The 17,925-nt window shown below is 43.1% G+C and overlaps 1 protein-coding gene across 11 annotated transcripts in view; it reads left to right on the forward strand.

Moving 5' to 3' along the window:
* DOCK9 (dedicator of cytokinesis 9) overlaps nt 1–17,925 on the forward strand; it is a 311,173-nt gene that overhangs the window by 149,917 nt on the left and 143,331 nt on the right. For all 11 annotated transcript variants that reach the window (XM_017862044.1, XM_017861984.1, XM_017861993.1 and 8 more), the window contains exon 3: nt 16,729–16,818. In XM_017862044.1, the coding sequence (XP_017717533.1) occupies nt 16,729–16,818 (90 nt within the window). The remainder of the gene's footprint in view (nt 1–16,728; nt 16,819–17,925) is intronic.

Genomic DNA, 17,925 nt, shown 5'->3' on the forward strand with positions numbered 1-17,925 from the left:
TCAGGAGATCGAGACCATCCTGGCTAACACGGTGAAACCCCGTCTCTACTAAAAAATACAAAAAACTAGCAGGGCGAGATGGCCGGTGCCTGTAGTCCCGGCTACTCGGGAGGCTGAGGCAGGAGAATGGCGTAAACCCGGGAGGTGGAGCTTGCAGTGAGCTGAGATCTGGCCACTGCACTCCAGCCTGGGCGACAGAGTGAGACTCCGTCTCAAAAAAAAAAAAAAAAAAAAAAAAAAAAAGTGAGTCAGAGGATATCATTCCTGTGTTCAGAATCCCCCAGCAAAGGCCTTACAGTGACCCAAGGGTCCCTGTGACCTTGTTTCCCATTTACTCCCAGGCCTTGTCCCAGCTCGCCTCTCCCACCACCCGCTGTCTGTCTGTAGCCACACTGGCCTCCTTGGGCTCCTGTCTCCCTCCCGAGGCAGGCTTCTGGCTTGGGACCTATCCTCTCCCTGCAAATTCTTTACCTGGCTATCTCTTGCCCCCTGCAAACCTTTTTCCAAATCTGACCTTTGCAGTGAGGCTGTTGCTGACTGCTACACCTCCACCCCCCTTTGGCCTTGCTGGTCCTCTCTACCTTGCTCTGATTTCTTTTTTCTCTCCCTGTCTCTTATGAGCTTCTCACACTGGTATATGTTCTTGCTTCTTACATAAACTCCAGGAGGCAGGGATCTTAGTTTTTAAGCATGTGGAACAAGTGGTAGATATTCAATAAATATTTATAGAATTAAACAAATGAATTATCAACCAAGAGGGGGGTCTTTCCACTTAAGATTTCAGTGAAAACCATTAGCCTTGTTGGAAACGTCAGTCACCTGGGAATAGAGAAGAGAAAGGATGGATGGCCATGATGGTGGCAGGATGTGGGTGAGAGTGAGTGACCCAAGGTCCTAAAATGACCTCCCAGGGAGTCGAGGCTGGAGAGTCTTTGGAGGTGGACCCTGGACTGGGAAAAGAAGATACTAGAGGGCCCAGAGGATGAAGGAGCAAAAATACTTGGTGTGGGGTAGTTGGAGGGGTACCAGGGCACACTCAGGAAAGGGACGTGTCAGTGTCTGAGAGCTCACGGGAGGAAGGTGTGGTGACGACATGGACCATGGCTGAGACTTTAGACAGCTCTTGGGTGAAGAGAATCAGCATGTAACAAAGCATTAAATCATTTGGAAGAAATCCAGAAAATCGTAGATGTACATTCAGCCCAACTACCAGGCCTACTAAACGTCAATCAGATATGAAATCTAATTGAAGTAAGAAGTTAAGGGTAGCACTCTTCAAGTGGCTATTTTGAGCATTTAAGCTTGAGCTGGATTCCCAGGTCCCTGGAAGATGTATGTTACAAGCTTTCTCATTAGAAACATTGTAGGAAAAGGAAATGATTTACGAACATTTAGAATCTTTGTTTCCTTGACTGATTCATTTGTTCTTTAATTTGTTTAAAACCATCTTGCTTAACTCACCAAACTTCAAGAATATCAGCATTCGACTGTGCAAATTCAGTGTTATTTTCCTAAACTGAAGGAAGTGTTAAGGATGAAAATTGCTTCTGAAAAACAACTTCTATGCCTGAGTCCGAATCAGCAACCACAGAAACATATTGGGAAAGCATAATTAACTTTGTATTTGTGCCAGTCTTTCTAAATGAAGGTGGAGGCCTGATAGGCTAGGAGGATGATCTGGCCATGACCCCGCCATCCTTAAGTGAGGTTCAGCTGATGGGCACCTCACAGGGTTCTCCTGTCTTCCTCACCGCTCCAAAGGTATTCCTCTGCAGCCCCATGCACTGTTACAGGCAGGGGAGGGTGTGTGGGCGGCTGTGTCCCCATGTGCCCTGGCATAGGACCGTAGGGGACGTGATTGAACATGTTATGTGGGAGCAGGGCACACACATGGAACACAGTGTAGCGGTGCCCTCAGGAGCCAGAGAACTCAGCGGAACCGTGATGCCTCCTGCTGAAACAATTAGGGTACAAGATCAGTGTGTTGATTTTTATGTTTACAAAGTATTTCATCATTTTCTTTATTTTTTTTCCTCAGCCTGCTTAGGGTAGTAACTTTTCTTTTTCTCCATATAGTGGACACTGTGACATGATTTTTGCTCCATGTTGTGGTCAGGAAAACCTAGGATCAAGTAGGGGGTTGACATTAACTACATATGTAACTAGATGAAAGCACACACGTATGAAATACCACCTGTGTACATCAAGTGAATGTAAGATGTTATTCTCTTATCTGAATGAAGGATATTGATGAACCCTTTAGTCCATCATTATATATTTGTGTTCCCCATGAGAGGTCACATTCTTCTTTTCTTTTTAAAATAACATTTAGCTGACATTTTAAATATGTCAGAGAGAATGGTGAAATTCTACAGTTGGTGGAACTGGATAAATGCAGACCATATTTGTAAACCAATGAGGGATAGAAGGACAATTTTATCTATGTGATTAGTGTATATGTCTTAGGATATTAAAGAAGATCAACAGGCATGGATAGAGGAAGATTTGAACTAAGGATGATATCTTCCGTCGGGGTAGCCTAATCAGATGGAAATGTATGACGTATATACTGTGCCTCCAGCATTCATCGCTATCCCTCTTTATTATGATTATTTGTAACTATGAAACTGCTTATTTTTCCCCTAAATAGAAAATAAAGCCTCCATGAGAATAGAAAGCCATAATTATTTTTTAAAATTGTAAACCATAGTTTTTTGAAAATTCATGTTTACATTTGCCAACATTCCTACAACAGTATTTTATCCATAGTAGGCACTTAATGGGTATTACACAAATGGATGGATATGAGAACTTGGCACCAGTATTTAAAGGTGGCAAATCATGGGAGCAGAAGAAAAGGAGCCACAGTATGTTTGCATGCAAAAACAAACACACACAAACCATGAGTCTTTAAAGGAAATGGAACTCCAGGTTTTGGCCTCAGAATTCCTATATGTCATTTAACATATTATCAGCCACAAAATCTCTATGGTTTCTAAAACAAAAACGAGTCCTGCTATGTCTGTATCTCTGCCTTTTTCTACCAGGGTTGCCTGAAAGAACCTAGATAATACTGAGTGTGTCCCACATGGGTTTGAGCAACACTCTCGAGTGTGTGCACGAGATCCAAAGAGGACAGATTCAGTAAGTTCATCAAAGTCCCCTGATGTCAGAAGTCCTAGAGTCAGAGTGCCTTCCCCATCTGCTTAGCATTATATCTACAAAACTGATTCTCCACTGTGTTTGAAGTAAGACTCTGGATGACAGCCCAGGAGCTGAAATGCTGCTCTGATAGGAGCAGCGTGGCGCTGGTCAGCTCGGAGGAATTTGAGTGAAATTATACTCAGTGCATAAGTGAAGACTTACATAGGGATGATGGGTGGCACATTAGGGAGTATGTCTTCCTAAGACAAGTCCTGAAGGAAAGTTCATTGGTGTATCGCAATGTGTAAATACAGTCATGCACTGCATAATGACTTTTCAGCCAACAATGCTGGTCCCATCAAATTATAATGCTGTATTTTACCATACCTTTTCTGTGTTTAGATATGTTTAGGTACACACATACTTCCATTGTGTTACGTCTCCCTGCAGTAGTCAGCACAGTCCCATGCTGTACAGGTTTGTGGCCTAGGAGTAATAGGCTACACCCTGTAGCCTAGGTGCGTGGTAGGCTATACCATCTAGGTTTGTGAGTACACTTTATCACGTCTGCACAAGGACGAAGTCACCTAATGATGCATTTCTCAGAATGTATCTCCAGAGTTATGCAACACATAACTGTGATGGACATGTTTTAACTTGAAGCATATCCGCTGTGCTAGATATCCACACAAAATTATGGTCCTTTTAGCAACAAAAATAGAATTCTAAAGAAAGACAACTGGCTGGGCGCGGTGGCTCACGCCTATAATCCCAGCACTTTGGGAGGCCGAGGCAGGTGGATCACTAGGTCAGGAGATCGAGACCATCCTGGCTAACACGATGAAACCCCGTCTCTACTAAAAATACAGAAAGTTAGCTGGGCGTGGTGGCGGGCACCTGTAGTCCCAGCTACTCAGGAGGCTGAGGCAGGAGAATGGTGTGAGCCTGGTAGGCAGAGCTTGCAGTGAGCTGAGATCGTACCACTGCACTCCAGCCTGGGTGACAGAGCGAGACTGTCTCAAAAAAAAAAAGAAAGACAACCAGAGACACATACAGACAACTGGAAAACAAAAGAAAGTACCCTTACTTACATCTACCTCAAGGTTGAGTGGAATGCGCATGAAAGAGTTGGTAGGTGCTCTAGACACTAGAGGTAGTGACGGGACCCAGGATGTAGTCATATGTCCACAGAGGTTTTCACTCAGGTCTGTCTTTTATTACTCTGATCCTTTCATAAGTTATAAACCTTCCTAAAACTCACTTTTCTTAATCTGTAATTCAGTGATGACATTTCCCCTAAAATTTGGTCCTCACAGATGTTTGAGAATCCAAAGAGATACCACCATCCAGGAGACCTCTGCATGCCCTTGCTGCTGCCCTTCCATTGGTGGGGAGACGCTGGGTCACTAGGGAGCTTATTACAACCTCTATTCTCTCCTCTAGGGAATGTCATTTTATTTTTGAGGGTGGCTGTTTTTAGTTGCCACCCTCAACTTTAGCTGTTCAGCGGGCTGAATCCCTGACTAAACGGGAAGCCAGACATGCCACTTGGGCCCCGAATGACCACAAGTCTACTCCTGGTTTTCTGGGTAACTCTCCTGTCCTCAGCTGTGCAGTAGTACTTAGGAAGTGATTTTAAAATTGCTGCTTTGTAAGACCAAAAAAATATATGATTCTTTACAAAAATGCACTTAATTGATAACTAGTTATTAAGGCTTCTGAACATTTATGTTACTTAGTTTACTGCATTTTAATAAACAATTGTGTGTGCTCTTCCATTTGAGGGATTTGAGAAGGTAGCAGAATGAAATTCGTATGACCCTCAAAGATCTACTGAAATTTGACTTTTTAGGAAGCAGTACATTATTTGATGAAAGGAACTATCTGAAGTCTCACGTGTTGCTGAGACGCTGTTTCATTTGGAACCTCATGTGATCTCACAACTAAATTGTGCAGTCCCTCTTTTAAAGTCCCAACTTCACATTTACTCAGCAACATTCATCTTGTGTCAGGTGTTCTGCTGGGTATTGGAGAATTAAAGATGAATAACATGGTTAGATTCTCAAGTCTGGCAGGAGACACAGAAGTATCTTTGAGTAATCTCAGCAGAATGGTATGTGTGCCTGAGACCCGTCTGAGCAACTTGGTGCCAGTCAAAGGGGCCTGGTGCACTAGGGAATCAGAAATAGTCCATGTTGCTGGATGGTTGGAGAAGGGCAGAAGAATCCAGCAAAATAGTACGGTTGGTCACAAAAGGTCTTAGGTCATGCTGAGGAGTTTGGATTTTATTCTGGTGGCAATGAGGCGTCATTGAAAGAATTTCAGCTGAGGCATGATGCTGTCAGATGAGAGATTTAGAAAGACAAATGGCAGCTGTGCAGAGAATAGATAAGAGAGACGATAGAGGGAAGATGGGCCTACTGGTTAGGGTGCTGCACTGTGGTTTGTGCATTTTTGTACTTTGTACTCTGTACTTTGATATCAGGCAGAGTGAAGGGTGGCTCTGTTGAAGGACCAGAGAAAGAAATGGGGGACCATGCAGGTACCCGTGAAGAGGAGCAGTTAGAGAAGCAGAGAAGGTCCCCCACCTCAAGACCACCAAAAAGATGGATTATAGAATCTGTGTTAGGAGAGCTTAGGCTCAAATAGTCCATGAGAAATGTATAATTCTCTGCTCGTATCAAGACTCAGCCCAGCCCTTGCGGTGAGTCACGCCTGTAATCCTAGCACTTTAGGGGGCCAAGGTGGGACAACTGCTTGAGCCTAGGAGGTCAAGGCTGCAGTGAGCCATGATCACACCTCTGCACTGCAGCCTGGGCAACAGAGCAAGACCCTATGTCTTAAAAAGCAACAACAACAAAAAAAAAACGCAGCCCTTGTAATGTTTTAAATGTGTTCCTTGGGAATTGGCTTTCATTAAATCCCTTCCAGAAACCTGAATGGAATTCCTTCTTCAGCCTCTCTGTCCTATGCTTGGTCATTTTCTTAATTATTAGCGAATTAAACATGGAGGCTCTTTAGGCAACGGTTCCCTGAAAATGGGATTTGTCTGACGTTAATAGAACATCGTGGGTTAACTGCCAAGACATGAACTGTGAGGTAAAATGTGGGAGCGCCCTGGGTAAATTTGAGTTTCCAGTCTAGCTTGGTACTGAATCCCCTCAAAAAGCAAGTCATGTGCTCTGAAACAAATGCATCTGCCAGATGCTTGGAAAGGTTTCATCACCTCTGCGCTCAGCAAGTTTCAGCGATGTTCGCAGAGTTGTTGGATAGTAATGTTTGATACTGCACTTGCTACAAAATATTAAATGTGCAGACCAGTGCAACCATGTGGGGTTTCCAGCAGATACCAAAGGGACATAATTCTGCAGAGACGTGAGGCACCATGCAGTTTGGCTGAGGCCTAGAGACAAAAGGAAGGAGCTCTTGGGAGCCATCTAAGAGGGAGTGGCTTGCAATCAGAGATAACTTTAGAACATGGACGTGGAGGCTCTCCATTTGGCCCAGCTGAGAACAATAAAAATTGAACCTAGGGTTAACTCGGTAAGGGAGATAGGCCAGGCCCAGGGAATGCTCCTGAAGAGCTCAGTCATGCTTGGACCTCCTGGGCTTTGCTTTTTGGCTGCATCCAGGTCCCCCCATCTCCTGAGCCCTAGCCCTGCCCCAGGCCCACCCTAAGAGCTGCCCTTCCTTCAGCAGATTCAAGTACTGTTTCTCTGACAAATGCATAAAGTCCTCAGGTGTTTGAAGGGATAGTTCTAAGTAAATGAAAACAAGCACAAAAATAAGCACAAGCATGGATGCTTTACATGAGATTACAAAGAGGAGAGAGGGTTGATGGCTCCACAGTTAAGCCTAAGGGTAGACTGGAATTGATGGGTCTGAGGCCTGCTGGGCTTCTCTAACAGGTGGTCACTGTGGACCCCGGGCTTCCTTCTCTCGGATTTTAGGTCATCCTCAGTCCTCAGAGAATAGACCATCTTAGAGGCAGGACCCCAGGTACCCTGAAATGCCCCTCCAGCTCCCTAGGTTTGCAGTCCTGCTCTCACTGACAGTTTACTCCTAAAGAGAAGCATCTTCCCCTCTCCTGACTCAGTGTCTCAGTTGGAGTGCGGTGGTCTCCCCTTTCTTCAGGCTGGCTCTCGAGAACTACCTGGGAGGCTGCTGGGTACTCCCCATCTCTTCCTGCCTCAGAGCCTGTGCTCCCCTTTTGGACTGTCCCTGATATTTGTTTCTCTGTTGAGGAAGGAAACTCTCAGCTCTCTGCTCCTTTGAACAGCAGAGCTGTGGAGACACTCTGTCACGGGTTCCAGCAGCTGGCTCAGGTTACAGCCCACCCGCTTCTCTGGGAGATTGTCTTTAGCTCATTGTTCATATGGTCCCAGGGCAAGGGTGGGCCTATTGTTGGACTTTTAATTAAAATTTTATAAAATATGGTGTTTTAAATATCCCATGGATTTGCATACTTCCCACCAGGAATTAAGAGGGCTATTTTGTTATAGTTTAAGCCCATTGTAAAGTAATTAATAAAAAATCCAGTGCCATGAGTTGAGAAAGTTAGAAAAATAAGATAAATCTTTGTTAATACTCACTCTTATATTTATTTAAATCTACGTAGTGAATCTTCCCTCCTTTTACCCCACAATTCTTTCCATAAAGAAAATAATTAAGGTAATGCAACTGTGATTCAAAGCAAATATGGTATTCATCTTTTTTCTTTTTTCTGGATGCCTTTTATGTTTTAGTTTCTTACAAAGCAATTTCCAGCACTCAGATAAACCATTTGAGAGGAACAGACTTAGAATTCCATATTCATAGAACTGTGGGATTTTTAAACCACAAAGGAAACCTAGAGATCCTAGAAGAGTGTTCTGTGGATGTGGAAAGTTCAAATATCCCCCAAGACTGCACAGCTAATTAGAGGCAGGGCTGGGGTAAGGACTCAGGTTTCCTGGCTCTCAACTCAAATCGCTTTCCAATATCATTTCTCAAATTCTAACATCGGAAGTTGACTGAAATGATTCGCTTCACATTTCTTGTGGTTTGAAACATGAGCTTCAGAATCTCCAGCTTCGGCCGGGCGCGGTGGCTCAAGCCTATAATCCCAGCACTTGGGAGGCCGAGACGGGCGGTCACGGGGGGAGTCAGGAGACAGAGGACCATCCTTGGCTACATGGTGAAACCCCGTCTCTACTAAAAATACAAAAAACTAGCCGGGCGAGGTGGCGGGGCTGCTGTAGTCAGCTACTTGGGAGCTGAGCAGCGAGATAGCGGGAAACCCGGGAGGTGGAGCTTGCGTGAGCTGAGATCCGCACTGCACTTCCGCCTGGGCGCAGAGCGAGACTCTGTCTCAAAAAAAAAAAAAAAAAAAAAAAAAAAAAAGAATCTCCAGTTAGTGGGGCCAGGGTACCGTGTTGGCTGCCACCGATGGAGGCCGACAGAGCCTCGGCCAGGTTGGTCAGGGAAGTGTTAGGAGAGAGGGATTCCACATTTAGCTGCAGAGCAGCAGTGAGTGAATGCAGAGCAGAAAGCAGTAGGCCCAGGGGTCGGACCCAGGTGAGGAAACAGGTTCCTTCCCACTCGCTCCCTTTTAGGTGGGCCTGCCTTGTGCCCAGGGATAAGTGGCTTCACACAGTGGCTCGAAAACTCACGTAACCGTGTTTTGAGGGATTCATTCAATAAGAGAAAAATTTAAAAAAAATTTTTTTTTGAGACGGAGTCTCGCTCCTGTCGCCAGGCTGGAGTGCGTGACCGGATCTCAGCCTCATGCAAGCTCCGCTCCCCCCGGGTTTACGCCCTTCTCCTTGCCTCGCCTCCTGAGTAGGCTGGGACTACAGGTGCCTGTCACCTGCCCGGGCTAGGTTTCTTTTTTCTGTTTTTTGTAGAGATGGGGTTTCCCGTGTTAGCCCAGGATGGGCCCCGTCTCCTGACCTTGTGACTCCTCCTGTCTCGGTCCTCCCAAGTGCTGGGATTCACAGCTTGAGCCACCACGCCTGGTTTTTTTTTTTTTTTTTTTAAGTAAAAAGGATCTATTTGCGAAATTGTCTCCACTGACTGGAGAAGTTGTAAATTTCACTCTTTTTATTCTGGGAGCACTCTGTGCTTTTCTAAGCTCATTCTGTTAAAAAAAAAAAGAAAAGAAAAGAAAACAAACTGTCCCATAAATATTGAGACTGGGGCTCTCAGGTGTCTGTGCATCCTCATATAAGCCCTTTGGGAAAGGATGTCACCCCTTTTTCTTCCTTTTTAATTATGCCTGTGATTTTGTGGAACTTCCTGTAAGACTCCTGTCCATATTTGCTGAAGGTAACTAAGAATTTCTTAGTGCCAAAGGCTACATGTTTAACCTAAGTAATGATACTGACTGAAAATAATTTGCCTTCTATTATAATAGCTAGGAAAGGGCTTTTATCCATCTATCTTTCTATCTGTTGATCATCTATCTATCTGCCTTTCTTTTTTTCTTTTTTCTTTTTCCTTTTCTTTCTTGCAGGTGCATACCTTGGTAAAGGGCTTTTATTTTGAAATTATGTTTATGCCGTGAGATTTCTATCCCAATAGTTATCTGAGATGCTAGCAATGTTTAGGTTTAATTTTCAGACACATATTACACTAATTATGGTGTCAAATGTACAGATTTCTTAGCAGAATAGAAATGGTTTGTTTCCAAACATAGAAATAGAACTGATATGCTTTGAATGCCCACCTTGATGTTGATTTATATAAAGTGGATATAAAGGATATAAACCCATCTTTTAGCAGAAATATGTTTTTAACTGATAGAAAAGTAGAAAAGAATACCACAGCTATGAAAAAGAAAACTTGGCTTATTGTTGAGAGGGACTTTAGTGCTTTTGGAGTATAAATCTCTTAGTATTGACTTGGACTTGTCTATAAGCCAAATAAATAAAACTATAGAAATTTAATGTGAATCAGTTTGGCATAAAATAGATGATTATCTGAATATGACTTTTAATACATAAAATCTGTGGAGAAATTAAAACAGAGCATTCACTCATGCTATAGTCTTCCCTTGTTAGTTTCTATAATGGACCAGATAACTTTTTGTAATAATAGGGGAAGAAAACTTATATGCAAGTAATGGTTGTTATTCGTAGATTCCTAGTTCTGTCTCCATTGACTGTTTTATTCATTTTTTTTTTTTTCTTTCTTTCTTTTCTTGGTTGAGACAGGGTCTCGCTCCATCACCCAGGCTGTAGTGCAGTGGCCTGGTCACAGCTCACTGCAGCCTCGAACTTTTGGTCTCAAGAGATCCTCCCATTGCAGCCTCCTGTGTAGCTGGGACTCCAGGTGCATGACACCATGCCTGGGTAATTTTTTTATTCTTAGTAGAGACAAGGTCTCGTGATGTTGCCCAGGTTAGTCTTCAACTCCTGGTCTCAAGTGATCCTCCCACCTCGGCCTCCCAAAGTGTATTTACTCATTCTTGAAACATTTATTGAGTATTTAGCACATAGCTAGAAATAGGAAGACGTTATCTCCTGTTCTCAAAGGAATTTGCAATCTGATGGGGTAAAGAAGGGCATGTGGGTACAGGAGAGGTTTAGATAATGGAGTTAGGGTTGACTAACTGTTCAGACAGGTTTCGGAGTGGTTTATAAGGTCACCATGGTACAGGATCAGACCTCAGGTTTGCAAGTCCAAAGATGGAATTTGGTCACCCAGAATGTTTCAGGCTCAGGGGAACTGGCTTTTGCAGGCAACCCCACAAGAGCACAAACCAGAATGTCATTTTATTAATATGCATTGAGAACTAGAATTCACAAGCAGATCAGAATATTATATTGGCTGTGTATTTTCTCCCAGTAGGAAAGTCTAAATGGGAAGCATATTATAAATAAGTGGCTCGGTGAGACTGTACTCAGAGCAAGGACAATGAATTAGAAGACCTTAGCAGCTGATGGTATCAAACATTGACGGCCCCATTGGTGCCAAGCCTGGTAGTCCTCCCCTCCCCCATGGGTCCAGCCTAGTAGGTTCCAGCCTTTCTTTTATTATTATTATTATTTTTTTTTGAGACCGGCTCTCATTCTGTCACCCAGTCTGGAGTGCAGTGGCATGGTCTTGGCTCACTGTGACCTCCACCTCCTGAGTTCAAGTGATTCTCGTGCCTCAGCCTCCGAAGTAGCTGAGACTACAGGTGTGCGCCATCACGCTGCCTGATTTTTTGGTAGAGGTGGGGTTTCACCATGTTGGCTAGGCTGGTCTCGAACTCCTGATCTCAAGTGATCTGCCTGCCTTGGCCCCCACAAAGTGCTGGGATTGCAGGTGTGAGCCACCGCGCCCAGCTCCAACCTTTCTCTTAAATAGTGATAGAGACACTGACAGAATTCCTGTAGCCATGGAAGCCTGGTTCTTTCTGTTGGCCTGTTCTTATCCCAGATGTGGAATTTTAGTGTTGTTTAATTCAAGATCAGTGAGAATTCTAGGCAGTTTTCCTTTGACTTAAGTTTTGGGGCCGGGCGCGGTGGCTCAAGCCTGTAATCCCAGCACTTTGGGAGGCCGANGTTTTTTGGTTCTAGGACTTAATGGATTTATTTATTTATTTATTGGCAAAGAGTTAATCTCATTCATTATATCTTAATTTTGTGCTTTGAACTTCCCAAGGGCAAGTTTATCTCCATGTTTCTTTTAGTTTTGTACTGAATGTAACTTGTGCTCATCCTTTACAATTTAGCTTAAGCTAATTTTAGCTTTCCCTCAGTGTACCTTTTCTTGATGTCCTCTTCTCTACCTTATTGAATTTAGACTCCCCTATTTTTTCTCTCATATCATCCTGTGCTTCTGTGCTCCTTTCTTTATACTCTTCTGTACTTATCATACTCTAATAATTATTTCCTCATCATTCTCTTTCATCAGACTGTAAGTTTTAAAAGAATAGCAACTGTATTTTATTAAAGTTTATGTCTGCAGCTGCTAGCTCAGTGTCTGGAAGAAGGTAGGGACCCATTAAGGTGTGGATAGATGGATGGATGGATGGATGGATAAAGTAATATTTATGCTGAGTCCTTAAATGATCAGTAGAATGTTTTTCATAAGACACTACAAACTACTCTCAAGATCCAACAGGCGCTTACTGTATCTTACTTGACCTCTTTCATGACATTGAGTAGAAGGGAGACTGTGGAAATGAGATTGCAGCATAGTGTATCTCCTCAGTGCTTCTGTCTTAACTCTGTAGTATAGCTAGTATTTGAAATCCATTTTCATGAAAATGGCAGTAATCTTTGGTACTGTATCTTGGAGGTATTCCTAGTGTCTTACAATCTTATTGTGGTTTTCTGTTGTTCAGTAACAAACCACCCCAAAGCCTAGTAACTTAAGACATTAATTTATTATTTTTTGCAATTCTAAAATCTGGTCAAGGCTCAGCTGGGTGGTTCTTCTATTTTACACTGTAGGAACTGGAATGTCCAAGATATTTCCTTGCTCACATTGTGGTATCTTGCCTGGGGTGGCTGAGACTAGCTAGGGGATGGTGGGGCATCTTGTATATATCCTCTCTTTATAGGTAGCTTGTACTTCCTGTTACCATGGTGGTCTCAAGATGATAGAACTTCTTATATGGTGACTGGCTTCCAAGAAGGAGGTAGTGGAAGCTCCCAGTTTTTCTAAAGGCTAGGTTTGGACCCAGTGCGGTGGCTCATGCCTATAATCCCAGCACTTTGGGAGGCCAAGGTGGGAGGATTGCTTGAACCCGGGAGTTCAAGACCAGTCTGGACAAAATGGTGAGACCCCCATTTCTACAAAAAATGTAAAAATTAGCCAGGCATGGTGGTTCATGCCTGTGGTCCCAGCTACTTGGGAGGCTGAGGTGGGAGGATCACTTGAGCTCAGAAGGGTGAGGCTGCACTGAGCTGTGATTGCCCCACTGTACTCCATCCTGGGTGACTGAGTGAGATATTGTCTCAAAAAACACCACCACCAACAAAGGCTAGGCTTAGAACTGATAATCATTCCTTCTATCTCGTTTTGTTGGTGAAAGCCAGCCCAGATTTAGGGAGAGGGGAGACAGACTGTGCCTTTTGGTGTACAGAGCACTATGCGTAGATGAGGAAGGATAGCAGCCATCTTTGGAGATTTTCTGAAAGAGATCGAATAGTGTATAGTTCAAGACATGCACGAAAAAATGGCACTTATTCTATACTACATATGCACTAAAGAAGCACACCTAGTTTAGTTTAACTGGATGAAGTCTCTGGGGGAGAAAAAGGGTTCTCTCTGGTCAAAAAACTATTCTTTGTTAAAATCAAGATTAGGAATTGATGAGTAATGGTTAATGTGTAAACCTCGTTTAAAAATGAGAAGCATCATGATATCTTATCTGTTAAAACTCAGGTTTCTCTGCTCCTGTGGAACATACATGAAGGAAAAAAAACAATTCAGGACTCTCTAATAATTTAATGTTACTTTTTTTTTTTTCCCCAAGTGAGAACATAATGGGACTTTGATATACAAGAATTAAAAAGATCTATTTCCTATTATTTTTCTCACCTTAGAGGCGTGTTTGGAAAAGTATCCCATAATTAAAGTTTCTAGAGTTGGTTATTCTACTGGGAAATTTTTGTCATAAATTTTTTCTTCTTAATGTTAGGATGAAGAATGGCCTAGAAGTGACCCTAATAGTCCTATTTCTTGATGTGAGCTATTTCATGAATGTTTTAAAATATGATAATTAGTTTCAAAAATCTTGAAAGACCCAGATAAATCAGATCAGGACACAGTAAGTGGGAACATAGAATGTATAATTTTTGAAGTATACAGTAAAGGGGATTATAAATAAATAATCCCCCTTTACTGAAAGCACCCCTCCTTCATAATGGTTGTGACAGTCTATATATATACAGGATATTGCTATGTAGCTTTTTGTACAGATTGTGCCTCTCTTCCATGCTTATAGTCACTCATCTCTGTGGCATTTTACAAGAACAGATGTGTAATGAAGGTCACCATTTTTTGTAATACTTACAAAGAAGCCAGGACCTAGGAGCCTGAAGGAATAAATAATTTACCTGCCAAGGACTTTGGTGAAGAACAGAATTCATTTCTTCCACTCCTTTAGAATGGAGAGCCTTTTTCTAACAATAGGCTTTAAGATTACTTTCAGCCGGGCGCGGTGGCTCACGCCTGTAATCCCAGCACTTTGGGAGGCCGAGGTGGGCGGATCACGAGGTCAGGAGCTCGAGACCATCCTGGCTAACATGGTGAAACCCCGTCTCTTCTAAAAATACAAAAAATTAGCCGGGCGTGGTGGTGCACGTCTGTAGTCCCAGCTACTCGGAGGCTGAGGCAGGAGAATGGCGTGAACCCGGGAGGCGGAGCTTGCAGTGAGCCAAGATCACACCACTGCACTCCAGCCTGGGCGACAAAGCGAGACTCCGTCTCAAAAAAAAAAAAAAAGATGAGTTTCAAAGATAGACACAGTGCAAGAAAAGAATAAATATAGGTGAAGCAGACACAACAGAGAGAGAAAATACAGGCAAGAAATAAAATTAAATTGTACACAGAACACATGCCTTGAAGTTCTCCACCTAGGCTAGAGGGATGAGGGAGCAGAGGTTTGACCCAAAGCCACCTCCAATCAAAGGAAGAAGGGAAACTGCCAGGACCAATGCTGTGAGATCCCAACTTAGTCATTTGCCATGAAGAGCTAACAGGATAGATTCTGTTAGCAAAAGGTTTGCTTGTATGCTGCTTTAATGACTCATTTGTTTGTTTTTTTGTGTTTGAGATGGAGTCTTGCTCTGTTGCCCAGGCTGTAGTGCAGTGGCACAATCTCCGCATACTGCAACCTCTGTCTTCCAGGTTCAAGTGATTCTCCTGCCTCAGCCTCCCGAGTAGCTGGGGGATTATAGGCATGCGCCATCACACTCGGCTAGTATTTTTGTATTTTTAGTAGAGACGGGGTTTTACCATGTTGGCCAGGCTGGTCTTGAACTCCTGACTTTAAGTGATCCACCTACCTCAGCCTCCCAAAGTGCTGGGATTACAGGCGTGAGCCACTGTGCCCGGCCGACTATGAGCTATTAATGGTACCTAAGGGTTACAGTCCATAGGAGAAAAAAACTAGAATATTTCTTTCTGAAACCTGAAGCCCAGGCCGGGTATGGTGGCTCATGCCTGTAATCCCAGCACTTTGGGAGGTAGAGATGGGAGATTGTTTGAGCCTAAGAGTTTGAGACCAGCCTGGGCAACATGGTGAGACCCCATCTCTATTTAAAGAATAAGGCTGGATGTGGTGACTCACACGTGTAATCCTAGTGCTTTGGGAGTCTGAGGCAAGTGGATGGCTTGAGTTCAGGAGTTTGAGACCAGCCCGGGCAACATGGTGAAACCCCATCTGTACTAAAAATACAAAAATTAGTCGGGTGTGGTGGCGCCTGCCTGTAGTCCCAGCTACTCAGGAGGCTAAAGCATGACAATCACTTGAACTTGGGAGGCAGAGGTTGCAGTGAGCCGAGATCATGCCACTATATTCCAGCCTGGGTGACAGAGACTCTGTCTCAAAAAAATTAAAAAATTAAAAAATTAGGTCAGGCGCAGTGGCTCACACCTGTAATCCCAGCACTTTGGGAGGCTGAGGCAGGCAGATCATGAGGTCAGGAGATCAAAATCCTCCTGGTTAACAAAGAGAAACCCTGTCTCTACTAAAAATACAAAAAGTTAGCTGGGCGTGGTGGCGGGTGCCTGTAGTCCCAGCCAATTGGGGGACTGAGGCAGAAGAATGGCGTGAACCCAGGAGGCAGAGCTTTGCAGTGAGCTGAGATTGCGCCACTGCACTCCAGCCACTGGGCGACAAGAGTGCAGACCTCTGTCTCAAAAAAAAAAAAATAAAATAAAATTATTATTATTAATTAATTAAAGAAAAGAAAATGATACCTTAAAGCCCAGTTATTGAGGATGCTACCCCTGCCATGTCATTTATTTAAAAGAAGCATTTAAGCCTAATGAACAAGAACAGTTCTAATGTCCCTTGGAGGGGAGGTTTCCTCCCATTTCATAGATTGGTTTAGCAATTACTGATTGAGGATCTTCTGTGTGTCTAGTTATCTATGCTCTTAGGCACTGGGGATGTGGCAGTGAACAAGAACAGATGTAAATGACAAGAGATGGGTGGTGGTGATGGTTGCACAATTGCATGAATGTACTTAATGCCACTGTACACTTCAAAATGTTTAAAATGGTAAATTTATGTATATTTTACCACAATAAAAGCAGTTAAGGCAAGTAAGATGCTATGTCATGGGACTAGATCAAGCACTTGGGGGTGGGGTGTTAGGGACTTCGAAAAGGGCCTCTATCCTGCAGGAAGGGCTGGCTGGAGGGATCTGTGGGCCCCTGATCCAGAAAGAAGCAGGAGCTGTGACCCAGCCTGGCTTTGAAACTTGAGGTTGCCAAATGGAATCTGTTGTGTGTGACTGAAGGAGGCAGCTGCACTGGATGGGGGAAATTGGAGGGACTCTGTGGGTGCCAGGCCCAGCTGCAGGGCACACAGCTGCACTCTGAGGCTGGCACCTGCCTCCTTCACTTACCCAAGGCTTTTCCTCCTGTTTTTGTTTCCAGACGGCCATCCTGAGACGACAGGGTCGATACATATGCTCAACAGTGCCTGCGAAGGCGGAAGAGGAAGCACAGAGCTTGTTTGTTACAGAGGTAAGGCTCTTTCCTGTATTAATTTGCATTTTAAAGTCATTTCCCCCTAACTGCCTCCTTTTCTTTAAATTTCAAAATTGTCAAGAAAGTGTCAAAGGGGTAATTATATTTCTATGATGGACGTTCAAATAGGAGAATAATGTGAAGTTTTCAGACTCTTGGACAGAAATGTCCACAGGGGCTATTTCTTTTTTACATTTTTATTATTTTTAAAATTTTACTTATTTGGAGGGTTTATATCTGACTACAAAAAGTGAATTCCACAGAATTTATCTCATGGGCTTAAAATAAGCAGTGACTTATAAATGAATTCACTGGAAATCTGTGGGGCCTTGTTATTGATACTGTTTTAAGGGTGACACACACATTTATGTATCATTTATTTCATTTATACAAAATATTTGCAAGTTATTTTCAACTAGTTTAGTATTCATGAAGTATTAGCTGATAATAAGTGGGGTCTATTGCTAGTCAATATATATTATTATATATATTGATTACTTTATATATTCCTGATCAAGATACATTGATTAATATTACTTTTGTTTGAAAATACAAATAAAATTATCTTATGGAGGAAAGATAAATTATTTACTTTTTTATTTTTATTTTTTGATACAGAGTTTGCTCTATTGTCTAGGCTAGAGTGCTGTGGAGCAATCTCGGCTCACTGCAACCTCTGCCTCAACCTCCCGAGTAGCTGGGATTACAGGCGTGCACCACCACGCCTGGCTAACCTTTGTATTTTTAGTACGGACAGGGTTTCACCCTGTTGGCCAGGCTGGTCTCAGACTCCTGACCTCAAGTGATCTGCCTGCCTTGGCCTCCCAAAATGCTGGGATTACTGGCTTGAGCCACTGTGCCTAGCCAGAAAGAGAAATTATTATAATTTAGGTTGTTTGCTTCAGTTTTCCCCTTGGAGTGTTTGTTTTCCCTCCAGGCAATTTTGGTAGGAAGGATTAATTAGGTGTTTTAATTTTAAGTTTCTTTTAAAATAATTATTTTTTAAATCCTGGTTTTTCTAGTTGATATTTAGATCATAAATATGCCCATCAATGAAACTGCTTACCATAAGGAAACTATATGTACTCTTATAAATAAAGACCA

This window comes from Rhinopithecus bieti, unplaced genomic scaffold, assembly GCF_001698545.2.
Source record: "Rhinopithecus bieti isolate Rb0 unplaced genomic scaffold, ASM169854v2 scaffold_2254, whole genome shotgun sequence".
NCBI lineage: Eukaryota > Metazoa > Chordata > Mammalia > Primates > Cercopithecidae > Rhinopithecus > Rhinopithecus bieti.